The 19,846-nt window shown below is 42.8% G+C and overlaps 1 protein-coding gene across 11 annotated transcripts in view; it reads right to left on the bottom strand.

Annotated features, from left to right (window-relative positions):
* Nucleotides 1-19,846, bottom strand: part of PIGN (phosphatidylinositol glycan anchor biosynthesis class N) — a 92,958-nt gene that overhangs the window by 20,525 nt on the left and 52,587 nt on the right. For all 11 annotated transcript variants that reach the window (XR_003707710.2, XM_077933332.1, XM_028737889.2 and 8 more), the window contains 5 exons: nt 16,364-16,472; nt 13,491-13,593; nt 12,045-12,147; nt 3,686-3,772; nt 1,548-1,603 (listed from right to left, as the gene is read on the bottom strand). Coding sequence is in view for 10 of the 11 variants with exons in the window: in XM_077933332.1 (XP_077789458.1) it covers nt 1,548-1,603; nt 3,686-3,772; nt 12,045-12,147; nt 13,491-13,593; nt 16,364-16,472 (458 nt within the window). In the remaining variant the exon portion in view is untranslated. The remainder of the gene's footprint in view (nt 1-1,547; nt 1,604-3,685; nt 3,773-12,044; nt 12,148-13,490; nt 13,594-16,363; nt 16,473-19,846) is intronic.

Raw genomic sequence — 19,846 nt, 5'->3', positions numbered from 1 at the left:
CTAGTTTTATAGGCTGCCTCTAGTTTTTTACATAACAAGCAAACAGTTCTTGGATGCTACTTATTGCTATAAAGTTTTATTTCTGCAGCACCTTTTGTTTTACGAAATGTTTCCCACCCTCCGTTTGCTTTCACAACAGGTCAGTACTTGGACAGACAAAGAGTTCTTTTAAACAGGCTGCCAAGAGTCAAAAAATACCCTACTGCTCTGTTGGTGCTTGCATAGCAACTTTCTGTTGTTGCTTCATGAAGAACATCTCATTTGATACCCTTGTTCTGGTGACCTTTCTGCTGGATTGCTACAATGCACCTGCATGTCAGGCTGCCCTTGAAGATGATCCAGAAGCTTCGGCCAGGTGCTGGGGGCGATAAGTGGTTCAACGTGCTAGACTCACAAGATGCTGGATCTTAAGGAGATGCACTAGCTACCAATATGTTGCTGTACCAAATTCAAGGCACTTGTGGAGTCCTTTGCAACTTGGGAACTAGATATTTGAAGTAGAGTTTCCCTCTGAATAATAATAATAATAATAATAATAATAATAATAATAATAATAATTTATTATTTATACCCCACCTATCTGGCTGGGCTTCCCCAGCTACTCTGGGCGGCTTCCCAAAAAATATTAAAATACTGTAATACATCAAACATTAAAAGCTTCCCTAAACAGGGCTGCCTTCAGATGTCTTCTAAAAGTCTGGTAGTTGTTGTTCTCTTTGACATCTGGTGGGAGGGCGTTCCACAGGGCGGGCGCCACTACCGAGAAGGCCCTCTGCCTGGTTCCCTGTAACTTGGCTTCTCGCAGTGAGGGAACCGCCAGAAGGCCCTCGGTGCTGGACCTCAGTGTCTGGGTAGAACGATGGGGGTGGAGACGCTCCTTCAGATATACTGGACCAAGGCCATTTAGGGCTTTAAAGGTCAGCACCAACACTTTGAATTGTGCTCGGAAACGTACTGGGAGCCAATATAGGTCTTTCAAGTCTTGGCGGCCATTCCCAGTCACCAGTCTAGCTGCCGCGTTCTGGATTAGTTGCAGTTTCCGGGTCACCTTCAAAGGTAGCCCCACGTAGAGCGCATTGCAGTAGTCCAAGCGGGAGATAACCAGAGCATGCACCACTCTGGCAAGGCAGTCCGCAGGCAGATGGGGTCTCAGCCTGCGTACCAGATGGAGCTGGTAAACAGCTGCCCTGGACACAGATTTGACCTGTGCCTCCATGGACAGCTGTGAGTCCAAAAAGACTTCAGGGGCACAGTTACCCCATTCAGGACCAGGGAATCCTCCACACCTGCCCGCCTCCTGTCTCCCCAAAACAGTACTTCTGTCTTGTCAGGATTCAACCTCAATCTGTCAGCCGCCATCCATCCTCCAACCGCCTCCAGACACTCTGTATCAGGCTACTCATGTGTTAAGATGTGACAGGATGGTGCTACTTGACTGCCAAGAGAAATCCATTATGTAGCAACATAGGACAGGGCCTTCTCTGTTGTGGCACCCCACTTACGGAATTCCCCTTCCAACTTCTCTAGACATAGTTCACAATAGTTACCTGTTCACAGAAGCTATGTTTCCAGTACCGAAAAAGGCTGTCACTTGGAAGAAAACCTGGGTAGGGCTAAGGAAAACACAACATGCTCCTTATTGAGCAAACGGTCACACTTGTTTCACATGCTAGCGGTATAAGCATTCCCAATGACAACTTTGCACCACAGGTATAAGATAATGGTAAAAATATCCAGAACACACCAAGCTGTGCATGGGAGGTGAGAAAAGAGGAATAATGCTTGCAAAGGCCTTTAGAACATTTTTTTATTAGACATCCAAATAGATGCCTTTGTCTCAATCACAATTAATGGATAGATTAAATATTACCAGCAGCCCATCTTTCAGGAAGACAAAGCCCATGTATGTAATAGCCAATTTTATATAGCAACATCTGCTCATTCCCTTTCCCCCCCCCATCTTACATTGTGTTAGAGTCACATGGTTTTTAACATGTCAGGTGAACGGTAGCTGGGTAACCAAACTATTCTTAAAGCATAACTGTTCTGATCGATCAGTTTCCATTGTCCAATAGGAAAAGTAAGAAAAGGGGTAGGACCACTCAAATTTTAACAGGGTGAAAGCAGGTCCCATTTGTTTGTTCAACAAGACCTCGTTAGATTCAGCATTCAGGTAACAACTGAAAACTCTACCTGTAGGTGATGTGTACTAAAGCAAATTAAGAGAAACAGGAGTCAGAAAGATCTTTACTGCCTTCTCCTAAATCCCAAGCCTCAGTTTTTAGATGCATATATAAAGACGTCAAGTATATACATCCCTGCAAAGCTTTTAAATTGTTCCCCCACTCTATATATTAATGTAGCTTTCTCACTGTTAGGAAAGCATAACTGCATGGGTAGGAAAACTAAGGCCCGGGGGCCAGATCGCCTTCTAAATCCGGCCTGCGGACGGTCCGGGAATCAGCATGTTTTTACATGAGTAGAATGTGTCCTTTTCTTTAAAATGCATCTCTGGGTTATTTGTGGGGCCTGCCTGGTGTTTTTATATGAGTAGAATGTGCCCTTTTATTTAAACTGCATCTCTTGTGGGGCATAGGAATTTGTTCATTTCCCCCCCCCCTCCACAAAATATAGTCTCCCCCCCCCCACAAGGTCTGAAAAAGTTTGCTGACCCCTGCATAACTGCAAATAAAGAAATCCAAAGCATGTACTTCTCAGAAGTGTTTAATGGCCCAACGATATAGTAAGCAAGACTCTTCTTCTGAGATTCATACCTACAAATTCTGTGTAAGACAAGAGGGAGACGAAAAGCACAAAACCACCAGAGTGCCAGTATGCTAAATATATGCAGTATGAATCAACTCGTGGAAAATCAGGTTAACCAAAGGCCAACTCACAAGTCCTAACTGGGAAGCTTCATTACTAAACTTTTCTGGATATTGTTTTAAAATTTGTATTTAAAAAAATGGGCGCAGTATATAGGCTCAATGCAGCAACAACAGCATTGTTATGTAAACTTTCATTCCTCATAATAATAATAATAAATAATAAATTTTATTTATACCCCACCCTCCCTGGCCAGAGCCGGGCTCAGGGCGGCTAAGACCAGTAAAATTAAAGTAAAAACATAATGGGGGGGGGCCAATTTAAAATACAGGTTAAAATGCAATTTAAAATGCAGCCTCATTTTAAAAGTAGCCCACAGATCAAAACCATAAGGGGAGGGAAACACAAGGGTCAGACTGAGTCCAAACCAAAGGCCAGGCGGAATGGCTCTGTCTTGCAGGCCCTGCGGAAAGATGTCAAGTCCCGCAGGGCCCTAGTCTCTTGTGACAGAGCGTTCCACCAAGTCGGGGCCAGTACTGAAAAGGCCCTGGCCCTAGTTGAGACCAATCTAACCACCTTGTGACTTGCGACCTCCAATGTGTTGTCATTTGTGGACCTTTAAAGTCATCTGCGGGGCATACCAGGAGAGGCGGTCCCGTAGGTATGTGGGTCCTAGGCCACATGTATGCTTCCTGCCCCATTGACAAACACTTCGCTTGTAAAATTACCCACTAGCAATTCCAAGCCGGCCCATCCTAAGAAACCAAGATTTTGCTTTTTTAGAGGGGAAGGGAATGAAAATGAAAAGCCAAGCCATCGCATTGCAACCAGGCCTTCACTCAAGGAAGAAAAAGGATACGAAGAAAAAAGATCTCCGGACGTCATCCAAATGAAGTTGTCGGAACTGTGTTAGATCATTAGTGTATGAAAAGCTGAGAGCAGCAAGCTGTAAAAGAGAGAAGAGAAATCAATGCCACGATGTCAGCTGGCATCCTGTTGATATTAAAGGTATATTTTCCGGGGAGCAAATGAGAATTTAAAGAGTTATTCCTTCAGAGAAGCCCGTGTCTGTTGCTACGATAGCATCTTCCCCAACAGTTTTATTATACTTTAATGACTCTCAATAAAGTTATCGCTCAAGCAGGATGATCAAGTGGAAATGCTTCTGCTGCCTTAGGTAAAGAAATAACTCCCCGAACTTTCCATTTGCTCTCTTATTTCTTCCTGCTTTTCCCCAAACGTCCTGGAAGGAGACATATTTTCATAATTCAGAAAAAAGGTGATTTTTGCAGCTGAAGCATTCTCCTCTAGTGAGCTATAGCGGGAAGCAACGGAGGTGCCGTATCCGCGACTGCTGGTTAATTCCTTCCCTCTGGTGCAGTGTTGATTTACGTGGATTGACAGCATAGCACCTGTGATAGGAATTTTATGGTCTTAGATATATGGCAACGTTCATAACCACACGTACATAGATCAGCACAGGAAAGCCAACCTGGAACCATTTTGATTCCCAAACTGACCAAATGTTGTCTCTGCAAGGTCAAACTGGAAAAGTCTCCCCATTGTCTCTCTCCTCACAAATCCTGTCTCAAGGATATGTCTGTTTGAATAAGGTGTGAGTCTGTGACCTGGCCCAGGAAATAAGTATTTTACCACTACAAAAGAATGGCCAGGCTCCCCGGGAAATCCAATCAAGTAACTTGCCAGACAGGAGATAAACTGTAACAAGAGAAAAACAACATTTAAATTTCTGTGATGTAGGTGGGATGTATCTGAGGGGTGGTCTTAGATTACACCCCTTCTGTGATGTATGCATAATGTTTCTGGGGGTGGTCTTGATCTAGATAATGGGAATTTCAAAAGTCTTTATAAGCTCTTGCACACCATCTTTCTGGGTCCTCCTCCTCTCCTGCGTGTGAGGGAGTACCCTGTTGCAACAGATGAATAAAGATCAAGCTTACTAGCTGCTTTGCTTCTCAATATTCTCTGGTTGGCCTCTGTTATTTTCTCCTACCAATAGGGAACCTATGTAAGGACTCTATATGGGCTCTTGGATACCCCATAAGGGAAAAGGGCAATATTTTTATTTACAACAGATGGCGACCACGCACGAAGGGACTTTTGGTTACCCGGATTCTGGAAGCGAGGAAGGACTGGTTATCCAGCGCGCACCAGGCAGTTTGCCAGGAGGAATAACCAGTCTTCCATCGATCCCAGGGTCTGGAAATAACTGGAGGTTCAGCGGGGCTAACCAGAGGAAGCAACGCTTGATCAGGCCGGCCTTAAACAACCAGTCAAGAGATCGTGGGATCACCAGGAACAGCGCATGCGGAAGTGAGTATTAAGTAGGAAACACGGGTAGTGGGTTGGGTTCTCTAAACCACAGCAACCAAAATTCTTTAATTCTTCCTTTTCCCTTCAATTCTAAAATTTCTACTTTTTTCCTCATCTAAAAATTGCCTTCTCCTTTCTGTCCCCTCGATCTCAACACCAGCCCTAGCCCTTCGGAGTATGCCCAGGCAAAAGTTGTGTGTGACTTCTTTCATTTCCCTTCTATGCTGACCTATTCCTTCGGAGTTTTGCCCAGAAAAAGGTCGTACTTTTTCTTCTGTACTGAAAACTATAACTCCCAGGTGCAGCCGCACCTCTGCCATGGCGATCTTTGTTAGAGATGACCTGTGAGCAGAGAAAGCAAGGGCACCTGATTCCTTTCCTTCTTTGTCATTTCTGAGTCCCAATCTGGCACTGCGCTACGCAAGCGTCCAGTAGGGAACTCTCAGGTTAGATTGTAAGAGGCAGGAGGTTGCTGTGGGCTCCCTGGCTGAGTAATGACCAAAGGGGGGGTTTGAGATCGCTGACCGCACTGTTAGCTTAGTAGCCAGGAAAGGCCAACAGCTGTACCAGCCTAGTAAGTCAGGCCAGACGAACGGCGGTGTGTCACAGTACTAATTCTCGGAGTTGTCCAAATTGAGTGTACTGTGGGTTATTTATTGTGTTTCCTGAATAGTGGGGATAAAACCCCGACTGCAGTATAAAAGTAAAAGCTAGCGCTATTAAAAATTCTTAATAAAATGGGTGCACCTCAATCAAAAGAAATGAACCCACAGATTCCTGGCGTGAAAGAAGCCAATTGGTGCTTACTTCCCGCCTGGACTCTGACAGTCCCCTTCAATTTGTGTTTAAGAAACGTTTTTCCTGTGTTTAAATTGTACTTAGGCAACATCCAGCAGCTGCTTATCTTAAATGTGCCATCTAAAATAAAAATGCAAGCTTGCTCCAAGTTCTAAATCTAAGAAAGCCATGTTGAACGTTATCAATCTTAAACAAGACAAAAATTGAGAATGAAGTGTGCAAATGTTTGTTATTTGAGAGAGGCTCTAAGAGTTTTTCTCCCAAGTGGTAAAATCCTGTACACGTGCTACTTGTGTTCTGAAAGGAGGATTACCCCACCTCCTTCCTCTAGTTTAAGTGAGGGTGATTTTAAGTCTAATGGTAAATGATGTTTTGTTGTAACTTTTGAGTTTGTGAGTACACCTGTGTTCCAGTCTATTTTGGAACATGAAGTTAACCTAATGTTTCTGCTGCAAAAGCCTAGTTGAGCAAAATTGCTGTCTCAAACTAAAATGCAGTGTATGTATTTCATTAAGCACATGCCTATGAAAGGATGGTGTTCTTTCTAAGAAAATTGTTATTAAATGTAGAGGCTTCCATGGCCAGCAAAATTCTATGAGTCCAGTCCAGATATCAGTCTCTATAAGACTTCCTGGCCTCTTTTCTTAGAAAATGCCCCCTTGTTTCATTCTGTCTCTTTCAGGTTTTTTTCTTCTTTTCTTCTCCTTCTTTCTTCTGTGCCAGGTAAATTTACTCCCGAGTAAGCTTCCTTTAAAGGAAACTGCAAAAGGGGGGGGGCATAGATTAGGCTTACTATTCCTCTGCAAGTTCAGGAAAATTTGTTCACTTTTGTATTCCTTTTAAATCAAATCTATGGCTGTTTTAATTATTTGTGAGTGGTTATATCAATTGAATTAACTTTGCTTTATAAGGGATCCTCTCCCTATCTTAGGAAAAATGTTCACTTCAATCTTCCTTTAAAGATACTTTCTCTAGGAACTTGCACTCATTAGTCTAAGGAAGTAAACTCTCACTCAAACTAGCTTCAAGATCTGCTAAAAGGGTTCTGTATAAGTTGGGTACTTTTATTTTCCTCTTCATTAGTACATGATAGGCGCATGGTTTGTGATAGGCGCATGGCTTGTGATCTCTTCCCCAGTTGTGTCTGTGTACATAAGTATGTGTGTGTCTCTCTGGTAGTACAAATCTTGCTATGAACCCTGTATTTTAGGGTTGGACTAGATGACCCCAAGGTCCCTTTCAACTTTCCCAATTTGTGGCTGATGAGTTGAAATTCAGCCCAGATTTGCTCTTTGTTTTTAAAGGTGAGAGGTGAAAGCTGTGATGTTTTGAAGCAGAACTGGTGATATCAGGCATTTGAGTGATTACAGTGTTTATCATTTTGTCTATTATTTTGAATACTTGAATTGCTGAGTTTCTCTTTTTTGTTTTAAAAATCTAACCCTATTTTAAAAATCTACTCCTTACCCTTCCCTTCCCTTATTCAAATTCTAATTTAGCCAAAAGATGCAACATTTTCAATAGTATAAAAGGTTTGCTGAGACATGAACTCTGCACATGCACAGAGGCTAGATCAACTTACAAAGTGAGAAAGGAGGGGGGAGAGAGGAGGTTTGGAGAGGTGGGCTACAGGGAGTTCAAAGCACTCCCACTGTGAGTTCCTCTCTTGAGTAGTTTGCCTCCCCAATGGGGATTTAACAGTTTTTGTTTGTTTGTTTGTGTATATGTCTATGCATTTTAGGAACAGCATTTCCTGGCAGACTTCTCACATGAAATAATTTTCTCTTTTAACAGGATATGTGAACCCCATTAACAAAGTGTTTGTCCCTTCTTTTCTCCCACAGCACAAATGATAATGAGGGGATGCAAACAGTGATTTAAATACTCTATAAAAAGTAATTGTATTTGTATTTCTTTTGTCTTTCTTCCCTTAAAGCCAAACAGTCACTTTCTTTCTGTTCAGCAAAACAAGTCTGAAGCCCTGCTATATTAGTTGATTTTCCTCTATCTCTGACACTTTTTTAGGTTACAAATAATCTGTTTTTCATTTATTAATCAGTTTTTCATTGGGTTGTTAGAATGCCAAAACAAGTTACTTCAGGTGACTTCAGGTTAAAAACAAAAAAACAAATTGTGTGTCTTAGCATTTATTTATTTTTTGTTCCTCATAGGTCATTGTGTGTGTGTGTGTGTGTGTGTGTGTGTGTGTGTGTGTGTGTTTTACTTTGGGGACATGTCCATCACATGTTGAAAGTCATTTTCATCAAGTTCTACTTATCAGATAGCACATGCTGAATTTGAACCTTTTTTCCATTGTTTTACCATTTTTTTCAGTCCAGTGGTAATCTGTGTGGTTTTGATAATATCTTATTATTATTTAATAATAATTCTTTTCTAAATTTGATGTCTTTGTGTCAAGTATGTTTTCATCTGACTGGTAATCTAATTTTTTGCTTTCTTTTTTATTTTTTAACCTTTGTTGTATTTTTTACAGTTCTCTTTCTATACACGTGGAGTAATTTTTTATGTAATAATATGGGGGGAACAACAAAAACTAAGTGAAGGAAAGCAAACAAACTTAGCAGATAATAACAGTAATTATATGAAAATGTGATAATAATATTAAAATGAGTAAAATGCTTAACATGCTAAGATTTTATTATTTGCAGCTAATAACTCAAGGAGATTGGGGGGGGGGCTTTTGCTCCTTCTTTTTCTAACTGTCTTTTAAGTCCAAAAAACCCTGCCCCCTTACAGGATATCACTTCTACAGATGTGCAATGATGAAAAGCAGCAACAACCCCTCAGTTCTTCGCCATCACAAGACCTGCAACACCAGAGTTTTCAAAGTGGCCACAGCTATCTCTTTAAAATGATATAGACTGATGGGGAGTGGGGCTGACAAAGGGGGGAGGACTTGAATTGCAAGGACATTTTCCCACTTTTGAACCTTAAGACTGTGCTCCAGGATTCAAAAGATACATGTGTAAAAGATCACAATTGTGTCAAGATATGCAACTGATATTTAATTAGGTTTTTTTTTTGTATTATGTGTTATTATGTAAGAATGTTGAAATGTGTCTGACAGTGTGATTTCCACAAAGGGGGGCAATTTTTGTGTGTAATTGTTTTTATGTTTAATGTCTTATTGCTTACACACCAATGGAGAATTCTCATGCATTTTATACTTGCTAATAGCTCACACTATTGTGTAGTCCAATGTTTAGCTCAATTTATAACCACATTTCATTGTTCCACCTGGCCCTCTGCCAACTTTCCCTATCCATTTTAAAATGTGTTAAACCTCGTTTTGCCAAGGACAAGCTTCTGGATCCATAAAACACCAGGTACATGAAGGTGCAAATGCTTTGGTTTAGCAGGAATGATCCCTTATAGAGTTAAATTGACTTATTTGGACAAAGTGCCCTTTTAAGAATGGTTTTCTTTTAACAGATTGGTTTGAAGAGTTGAGAACCATGGGGCAAGATAAATTCAAATTGGACTCAGTTTGAATTGGGCAAGTGTATCCAGGCTGCAATTAGCTTTTTGGTCCTTTAAGTGCAAGTGAGCAACTTCCATGAGTGCAAGACCACAGCCTATAATAAAATCCCATAGCTAAAGGCCAAGGCAAAGGCATCTCCCTCACGAGATGCCCAAACCTGTGCCAGCTATGGTGAATGCCAGGCGACATGGTTAAATGAAAGCCCCGAGGGGATTCAACAGACAGGATGTGTTGCTGTAGCACTATGTCAGTGTGAGACCACAGAAGAGCTAGCTTGACACCTGAGAAACACACAAAAATGGCGAAGGACAAAACACCAACTGCATTTTTCAGTCATTAGTGGACCTTCCTGCTAGGTGTAAAGCATAGAACACTATTGAGTAAATGGTATCTCCCAAAGTGTTAGAATGCCACAAGTAATTTAGTAGCAAAACGCAACATGTGTTATTTTTATATACAAAGACATCCATTTACAAAAAGGGGGGATAATGTGATAGGAATTTTATGGTCTTAGATATATGGCAACGTTCATAACCACACGTACATAGATCAGCACAGGAAAGCCAACCTGGAACCATTTTGATTCCCAAACTGACCAAATGTTGTCTCTGCAAGGTCAAACTGGAAAAGTCTCCCCATTGTCTCTCTCCTCACAAATCCTGTCTCAAGGATATGTCTGTTTGAATAAGGTGTGAGTCTGTGACCTGGCCCAGGAAATAAGTATTTTACCACTACAAAAGAATGGCCAGGCTCCCCGGGAAATCCAATCAAGTAACTTGCCAGACAGGAGATAAACTGTAACAAGAGAAAAACAACATTTAAATTTCTGTGATGTAGGTGGGATGTATCTGAGGGGTGGTCTTAGATTACACCCCTTCTGTGATGTATGCATAATGTTTCTGGGGGTGGTCTTGATCTAGATAATGGGAATTTCAAAAGTCTTTATAAGCTCTTGCACACCATCTTTCTGGGTCCTCCTCCTCTCCTGCGTGTGAGGGAGTACCCTGTTGCAACAGATGAATAAAGATCAAGCTTACTAGCTGCTTTGCTTCTCAATATTCTCTGGTTGGCCTCTGTTATTTTCTCCTACCAATAGGGAACCTATGTAAGGACTCTATATGGGCTCTTGGATACCCCATAAGGGAAAAGGGCAATATTTTTATTTACAACACACCTAATAACTTCTTATTTCCATTGCTCCCACATTAGAGCACTCAACTGGATAATCGCACTCAGCCAGGTTACTGCAGAGCAAACTGAGCTAGCTCCAGAGAGAGTAAGCATGGTTTGGTTTCTGTCATTCTCCTAGGTGCCAGTTCAGGTGTGGGGAACCTTTGGCCCTCCAGAAATTGCTTTGAAAAAAATTCAAAAAACATTTATTCAAAAGTGACAATAAAATACATTTTCAGTCAATATACCTGTACAGTGGTACCTCAGGTTACATACGCTTCAGGTTACAGACTCCGCTAACCCAGAAATAGTACCTCGGGTTAAGAACTTTGCTTCAGGATGAGAACAGAAATCGTGCTCCGGCGGTGTGGCAGCAGCCGGAGACCCCATTAGCTAAAGTGGTGCTTCAGGTTAAGAACAGTTTCAGGTTAAGAACGGACCTCCAAAACGAATTAAGTACTTAACCCGAGGTACCACTTTATTCCCTCCACAGACACCTCTGTGATGGTGCTGGCATTAAATTAACCTGTTCTGGTCTCCCTTTCCCCCCACCTTTTATTGAAGAACAGATATTTCTGAACCACAACTCCCATCATGCTTGCTGGGGCTGATGGGAGTTGTAGTCCAGCAGCATCAGGAGGACCAAAGGCTCTCCACACCTGCTCTAGTTTCTCGGTGTAACTGCTAGGGGCTTTGCGCCAGTGGGCTACATTGACTTTTATGGGATCTGCCTGTGCTGTCTTCACCCCTGCAGCCAACCTGAATGCTACATGACCACAGCCTAAAACAGGCATAGGCAAACTCGGCCCTCCAGATGTTTTGGGACTACAACTCCCATCATCCCTAGCTAACAGGACCAGTGGTCAGGGGTGATGGGAGTTGTAGTCCCAAAACATCTGGAGGGCCGAGTTTGCCTATGCCTGGCCTAAAGGGTGGGTTTAAAATCACTGGGCCTTTCCCACTTCCACCCATCAATTTTAAACATATGGTAAGAGTTTGCATCTGCCTAGTGGAAATGGCTGCTGGTACTTGGGATTTTGCATCAACGCTCCCTGGTCCATGACCCTTTTGGGCCAGGCTAGTTGAGGGGAAGAGAATCCTTTTCTTTTATTTGACAATAATAATGCCTAGCCAAATAATGCCTAGACAACACACACCAGAAGCAATGAAGTCTAATCAAAGTTAGTGTCCAGTAACTAAATGTCTAAGTGGTAGGCAGCCCTGTTCAGGGAAGTTTTTAATATGTGACATTTTAGTGTATCTTTCATCTTTGTTGGAAGCCGCCCAGAGTGGCTGGGGAAACCCAGCCAGATGGGCGGGGTACAAATAATAAATTATTATTATTATTATTATTATTATTATTATTATTATTATTATTATTATGGTATTTACCTACAGTGAAAATAATGGTTACCTTTGGCTTTGGTGAAATGCCGTAATGTTGTGCTGCTTCTTGTTCCATATTTATCCACACAAACATCAACAAAGCCAACGCCAGGGGGAAAAGTGCTTCATATCTACGTCAAAATACATTTGAAATTAAAAAACAACAACCCAGCCATCAGATTTATTTTTCCTCCACCTCCCTTCCATAACAAATGCTACTAGGTTGGGTGTTTGCGTGTGGCAGGACGGTGGTTTGGCAACTTGTTCAACAACTGTGTTGGCCACAGTCAAGCTGAGCTTTCCATATTCACGTTACTTGCAGATTGTTCCGATTAATACAGAAAATGCCAAACAGTTGGAAGAAATATTGCCCTTACTTGGCAATTCTCTCCTCGTTTGAAATTGTTACCTTCAAGTCGGGTTCTAGTAAACTGGCAAGTACTATTTATCAGCCTCAGAAATTTATCATCACCTTAGAAATTGGCTGTTTTGTTTGAGCTACGTGTTGCGGATGTGGCAAAATTATTTTTAGGGAGAAGTGAACCGAGATGGCCACATTCTGTTGTTCTCAGAAAGCTGGAATGCTTGAAAAATTCAAAATGGCTACTGCCATCAAAGGTGACTGCCTTCTTTTCCACTACAGGGAGCCAATTTCATAATGGTCAAAAGATGAATGCATTCAGAAAAACACACACACACACACATACACACTATTACAGAGTGAACCGACTGTTCCTCCAGCAGCCCTTTTTGAGAGCTACTGTATTAAAATACTATGACAAAAGAAAGGGCACTGATTGCAGCTTGCTAAAAATATAAACCTCAGTGTGACATTCCATACAACTCTATTATTACATTTGAAATACTAGGGGAAACTTCTTCTTTTTTTACATTTGGATTCACCGCCCTTTTCTTTTAGTAATAATATTTCAACCCAAGATGCTTTATTTAAAAGCATAGGTTTAAAAGTGGGGGCAGGGATTTCATCTCTTCAAATTTCTGTGTCAAATTCACAAATTTTGGATTGAATTGTTGTTTATCTCCAAATGCTGTTGGAGATCATAAGAAGTGAAAACTGAATGATTCAAACACTTGTTTTTATTTGATCCCCCTGTTCTGATTATTCCTTCCTCTTTTTTACTTTCTGGTTTCTACTGTATTTTGAAATCATAGTGTGTGTGTGTTAGCTACCATATGTGTTCTCATGAATCAATGCAATCAAAGGAGCTACCGAAAAATGTTTCAGAGTGTCATACAAATCACTGGCTAAATGTTTACTCCACGACGTCGGCAATGAGATTTAAACACACACAGCATCTGGAACTTTGCTTCTTACTGGTTAAATGCAATGGAAGAATGACAAGAATCTGGCAAAATGAAAATACATGACTTTAAAATTGCTTAGGCAAGAGAAAAGCAAATATATATATATATATATGCTGGAAATTCATTTATAAAGTAGAGAGAGAATTACCCTGTACTAAGCAGAAGGTATGTTGACATCAGGGAAAGAAATATGCTCAGCAACCTCGGGAAGAGAAATGTGGGGCTTAGCAGTGGCACTACCAAGGACGAACCTGCAATAAACACAATATCATCTGTCAACACCGACATATTTGAATACCCCCCTCAATGACTCTCAAAGCTTGGGAGCAATGTACGACTTGTGTAGTTTGCATTCACATTCCTAGAAGCTAGGGTGCAGGAAAATGGTTTCTTTCCTCACTCTTTGAATTGAAAGCAGTGGAATATCCACCACAAAGCAAAAACAAAACAAAAAAAACCATCTGCTACAACAATTCTGAATTTACCCCATGAAAAGAGGTGGCCAAGTTTGGATACAACTTTTTTCATGGGATTTTGCACCACTCATCCAATAGCCTTATATTGTTGTTTGTTGTTTAGTCGTGTCCGACTCTTCATGACCCCATGGACCAGAGCACACCAGGCACTTCTGTCTTCCACTGCCTCCCGCAGTTTGGTCAAACTCATGCTGGTAGCTTCGAGAACACTGTCCAACCATCTCATCCTCTGTCGTCCCCTTCTCCTTGTGCCCTCCATCTTTCCCAACATCAGGGTCTTTTCCAGGGAGTCTTCTCTTCTCATGAGGAGCCTCAGCTTCACGATCTGTCCTTCCAGTGAGCACTCAGGGCTGATTTCCTTCAGAATGGATAGGTTTGATCTTCTTGCAGTCCATGGGACTCTCAAGAGTCTCCTCCAGCACCATAATTCAAAAGCATCAATTACCAGGCTCAATCGTGCTTATTTGGACAATTGAAGTAAGCATGCCTGAGTTGTTTCTCTTGAAGGAGTACTTTGGTGCTGGAATGACTACGTATATATGAACGGGGCCCAAGCTGGAATGTAGGGAGAAACAGCTTGAAAGGTAAAAGGTAAAGGACCCCTGGACAGTTAAGTCCAGTCAAAGGCAACTATGGGGTTGCGGCACTCATCTCGCTTTCAGGCTGAGGGAGCCGGCGTTTGTCCACAGACAGCTTTCCGGGTCATGTGGCCAGCATGACTAAATGGCTTCTGGTGCAACAGAGCACCATGACAGAAACCAGAGCACACAGAAACGCTGTTTACCTTCCCGCCACAGTGGTACCTATTTATCTACTTGCACTGGCGTGCTTTCAAACTGCTAAGTTGTAGAGAGAAACAGCTTGAAAGACTTAGAACAGAGCCTTCCAAACTTTTCATACTGGTGACGCACTTTTTAGACATGCATCATTTCGCGACACAGCAATTCAGTTTTACTAGCAAACCGGATGTTAAACTAAGCCCTTTCCAGCCCCGGGAGGAATGCAGGAAGCATTCGCACGATACACCTATACACTGCAGCCAACACACTTACGTTTCATGACACACAGTTTGGAAAGCTCTGACCTAGAGGCTGGAAGTAGCCTGCCTTATCACAAGAGGCACCGAGCAAAATATCAACTGGAAGAAGAGAACAAAAAGCATTCCTCCAGTTCCAGTTTTTGCAGCATCGACGCTATGCATCTGAACTCCACAACAGTTAATGATGCATCTCATTAATGCCAGGCTGAGCTATTAATCTCCAAACCACAGTCCACTTCTAAATCAACATCACTCATGTGAGCTCCAAGAGGGTGCTGATATTCTCCTTTTCTTTTTTCCCAGGATGGTGCTTATGGATACTTCTATTTATGTATAATCACAGAACATTACCTTTCTGGAACCAGCTGCTGCCAGTCAAGGACATGTCCCTTCAGGTTAAACTCTTAAACAGCAGGAAATGTGTGTCTATATACATGTCTTTACATGCCGGACCAGGACAATCCCAGTTTTTTATTTGTATTTCTTTACTTCATAAAATTTATATACCACTTGATTGTAGGAAAAAATCTCAAAGCGGTTACCGTTTTCCCATGACTGCATTAAGGACCTTGGTGGGATAAAAGGTGGGTTATTTAGAAGAGGTAGGGCTGCATCCATGGGACGCGGGTGGCGCTGTGGGTAAAACCTCAGTGCCTAGGACTTGCCGATCGCATGGTCGGCGGTTCGAATCCCCGCGGCGGGGTGCGCTCCCGTCATTCAGTCCCAGCGCCTGCCAACCTAGCAGTTCGAAAGCACCCCCGGGTGCAAGTAGATAAATAGGTACCGCTTACTAGCGGGAAGGTAAACGGTGTTTCCGTGTGCGGCTCTGGCTCACCAGAGCAGCGATGTCACACTGGCCACGTGACCCAGAAGTGTCTTCGGACAGCGCTGGCTCCCGGCCTATAGAGTGAGATGAGCGCACAACCCTAGAGTCTGGCAAGACTGGCCCGTACGGGCAGGGGTACCTTTACCTTTACCTTTAGGGCTGCATCCAGACCCATAGCTGACCCATTGACACTAATGGAACAAGGTAGTCATGGCTACCTTCGTTCCCATTGATTTCAGTGGCATGACTGTCTGGCCTGAATGCCTATTTTATTTTTTTTATATTTGTGTGTGTGTGTGTGTGTGTGTGTGTGTAAATAAACAAACATTATTTTATTATTACACTTTGTAGCCATGATCGTTATACATCAACTAAGTTTGCTTGCAATTAAAGAGAAAAGAAAAATAACATATGAAGGGGAAAAGGGGGCAGCATAGTAACACTCCCCCCCCAAAAAAAATCTCAGTGAATAGATTCAAAGATAGAATGTTTTTTTCAAAAATGCTGATGTGAGCAGAAAACTCTGAACTGATGAAAAGTTTATTGGGTCGGGGAGGGCAGGGGGCAGGAGAAGCCACCTGTTCATTCGACCTCGAAGATTCAAGTCTCCCTCCAGCAGGGGGAGGAGCGGCAGGAGCTCTGCATCCAGGATAATCCCAGTTAAGGAAAGTAGTGCTTACCTAATGTTGTCCAGCTAATAATCTGATTTGTTGTAGGCAGGCCTTGTTTGTTGTGAAGACTACTGCGAGTACTGTTCACGATGTAAGTTGACAGTGCCAGACTGAGAAACTATGAAAGGAAAGGAAAGGGAGCAATTAATCTGGGTGGTTCCACTATTCTGCAAAGACACCAAAACTTAAGCGTATAAACCAAAACCGACAAAAAGAAAGGAAACGGAAGCAGATTTGGCACTTTTAGCTGGAAAAAGCACCCATGTTTAAAGGGCAAGACACTTGTACAGCTCTCCCACTGAGCACATGTGTTTAAATGGCTGGGGTTCCAAATGCCCCCATGAAGAACGAAATAGTACGTAACCCATCATGCCCTGCCATGTGTATATATTATGGGGAACTCTGGTCCTGTAAATGAGCATGTACAACTGAAAGCTTCACAGAGATATTTGTCATTGAAATGCACAGTAGGATTCAAGATGTGATGTGCGAATCTGCACTTGCCCTACATGACTTAAGTTCTTGATGTGAGTAGGGCAGATACGACTGGCTATCCCATTTAACAAGCAGGAAAAAAATAGCCTCTACCAGTATGAAAGAGCAGTGGGACACATGTGTGCCGTCACAACAGCTTTTCTATAAGCTTTGCAGCATGCTGGCCCCTACAAGGACGCATTTTCTGCATCCCCTGCTCCCTTAGGGGATGGGATAATTGTCAGGAGCTCATCCTACACTCGAGTAGGACCATGGCAGAGACACATGCCCTCCTGGTCTATCGTTCGGGAGCTTCAAAAGCGTTCTTCAGCCCAAACATCACAGCGACTGATGCCAACAGACATTGGCACACTTAGGGATCCACAGAGTCTTCGCAGCTTGCGTATCAGACCTCAGCAACTCAGCATTTTGGCTAACCTACTTTATTTACATATAAACACACACAGAGCACTGCAACATGGCTCCCTCTCTCTCTAGCATCAGACAGCAAAGAGAAAAAGAACAAAGGACAATAGTCCAGCTTCACGGAACACAGTAACACAAACATCTTGTCTCCGTCACTTCCCGCTCTGTGGAGTCAAAACATACACTGTCATGTGATAGACAAAAATCCCATTACTGCAATCATGGAGCAGGAATTCTAACATCAGTAGCCCTGTGGTAGAGCAATGGTTTGCATGCAAAAGGTCCCATCCCCAACACCTGCAGCGGGGAAAAAAGATTAGGTAGCAGGTGATGGCAAAGACCAGAAGAAGAGTTTGGATTTGATATCCCGCTTTATCACTACCCGAAGGAGTCTCAAAGTGGCTAACATTCTCCTTTTCCTTCCTCCCCCACAACAAACACTCTGTGAGGTGAGTGGGGCTGAGAGACTTCAGAGAAGTGTGACTAGCCCAAGGTCACCCAGCAGCTGCATGTGGAGGAGTGGAGACGCAAATCTGGTTCACCAGATTACGAGTCTACCACTCTTAACCACTACACCACACTGGCTCTGTGACCTTCAAGGGTTCCTACCACTCAGTGCAAACTGCACTGGGCTTCATGATCTGGAATAATTCAGCACCCTAAGCAGCAACATTGCGGAAATGATGCAGGTCAGACCACAGTGTCGCAGGTAACTGGTGCTTTGCCCACAGTGATGCTGGAGTTGGAAGCGGGCTACTTGCATCCTCTTGCTGGCATCAATTCCCCCAACTCCATCTCTATACGAGCTCAGTAGCTCATATGGAGGCAGTCAGGTTATTTGTTCTGAACTGCTTATGCAGTTACTGTGGTTTTACATGGTACCGGAAAACCTCAGCTCAATCTCAATTTAGCTTTCTGCAGAATTGGCTTGTAGGATGTCTCCCTCTCCCCAAAGGTTCTTGGTTCTTAACATACTATTCAGAATCTATCCTTTCACTTTGTCAGGCTGGTTTTCTTTGCTTGGAAAAAATATATACAGTAGTTTCAATGCCATGTAGCAACAGTGCTCTTTTGCAAAAATGTTCAGTAATACTGTTCAGGATTATGGGAAAAGCTTGCCAAGTAGCCTGGGCACAGCAAGAAAAGTTAAGAACTACATAAAAAAATCTAAAAATGCAGAAGCTCTAGGAACCACATACTGCTTAACATATTTCAGTTGGTCATGTTTTCTTGGAGGCATTAAGTATTGTATAACCCCATTATGTTTTGGATGCCACCGTAAAGTATTCAGCAACTCCCAGAGCAAACTGTTGATTCATACTTGCATAACTGCATTTCACGCTTGATTTCACCTAGGCAGAATAAATAGGGAAACGAAACAAACTTTTGGAGGAAGGCTTTCAACAAAGTTTATTTAAGAGCTAGACCTGTCAATAGGAGTCCATTTCCAAGCTTACAGAGTTACAGATTAGAGAGGTAATTAGAATAGATCACAAAGCAGCAGATATCTGGCACAGGTTTCTATGCTGGTTTAATAAAACTTTGCCTGGCGTGCCGTCATGTGACAATCCACAGAGAGGGCATTAAGTAATATATGCTGGGCACTCTCTCTGTCTCTTTTTCCTGCCCTACACAACAACAGCTTAGACTTCAGACTTGAAAATTAATTTAATGCAAACCTTTTCCCCACAACAGCCAGTAAAGGCACTAGCCAGAGTCATCCTGCCGTTCCACTTTATGTTTGTCTATCAATCAAGTTTTATTACAGAGGAACTGAAGTTATTTCCAGCTTCGTCCTTACTTTGCAGCTGGATGGCCATAAAGGATAGAGCAGCAAGCCTACGCCCCACATTTGCCTGTTCACTGGAGTCTATAGGGAACTGAAACCGGTGATACTGAACTGTTTGGAGTGGATAAGACAAGGCACTCCAAAAGGGCCTCTCCAAATTGGGTGTGTGGGCAGTAAAACAGCAAATTTAATTCTATACAAACAAGCGTGAGATAAAACTGCCTGTATTGTAATGCCCTTACACAAATCAGGGCTTTTAAGTACAGAGAGGAAACAAGTAAGAAGGGACATGATAAAGGTGTATCTAATATATGAAGTGGACAGAGTGAAGTACCGTATTTTTTGCTCCATAAGGCGCACCGGACCATAAGGCACACCTAGTTTTTAGAGGGGCAAATCAAGAAAAAAAATCTTACTTCCCCCCTCAGCCCCAAAGAGCAAAGAAGCCAAGACAGCGAGCGGGATCCATCCCACTGGCTGTCTTGGCTTCCTCTTTAGCCGCGCGCAACCTCTCTGGCAAGGAGAGGCTGCGCGCGGCTATGGCAATACCCCCACCTCCCGCAAAAGCCCACAGGAGCTGCGCGCTCCTTAAAGGAGCGCGAGGCTCCTGTGGGCTTTTCTACGAGGAGGGAGAAGGGACTGACTGGCCGCGTCAGTCCCTTCTCCCTCCTGAGGAAAAGCCTGCAGGAGCCGCGCGGAGCTTGTGTGCGGCTTTTGAGGGCTTTTACTGCCTGCCTCCCCCCTGCATTCGCTCCATAAGATGCACACACATTTCCCCTTATTTTTGGGGAGAGGGAAAGTGT

Source organism: Podarcis muralis, chromosome 8, assembly GCF_964188315.1.
Source record: "Podarcis muralis chromosome 8, rPodMur119.hap1.1, whole genome shotgun sequence".
NCBI lineage: Eukaryota > Metazoa > Chordata > Lepidosauria > Squamata > Lacertidae > Podarcis > Podarcis muralis.
Note: the sequence above shows the minus strand (reverse complement) of the source record. Positions and strands in the feature narration are given on the sequence as shown.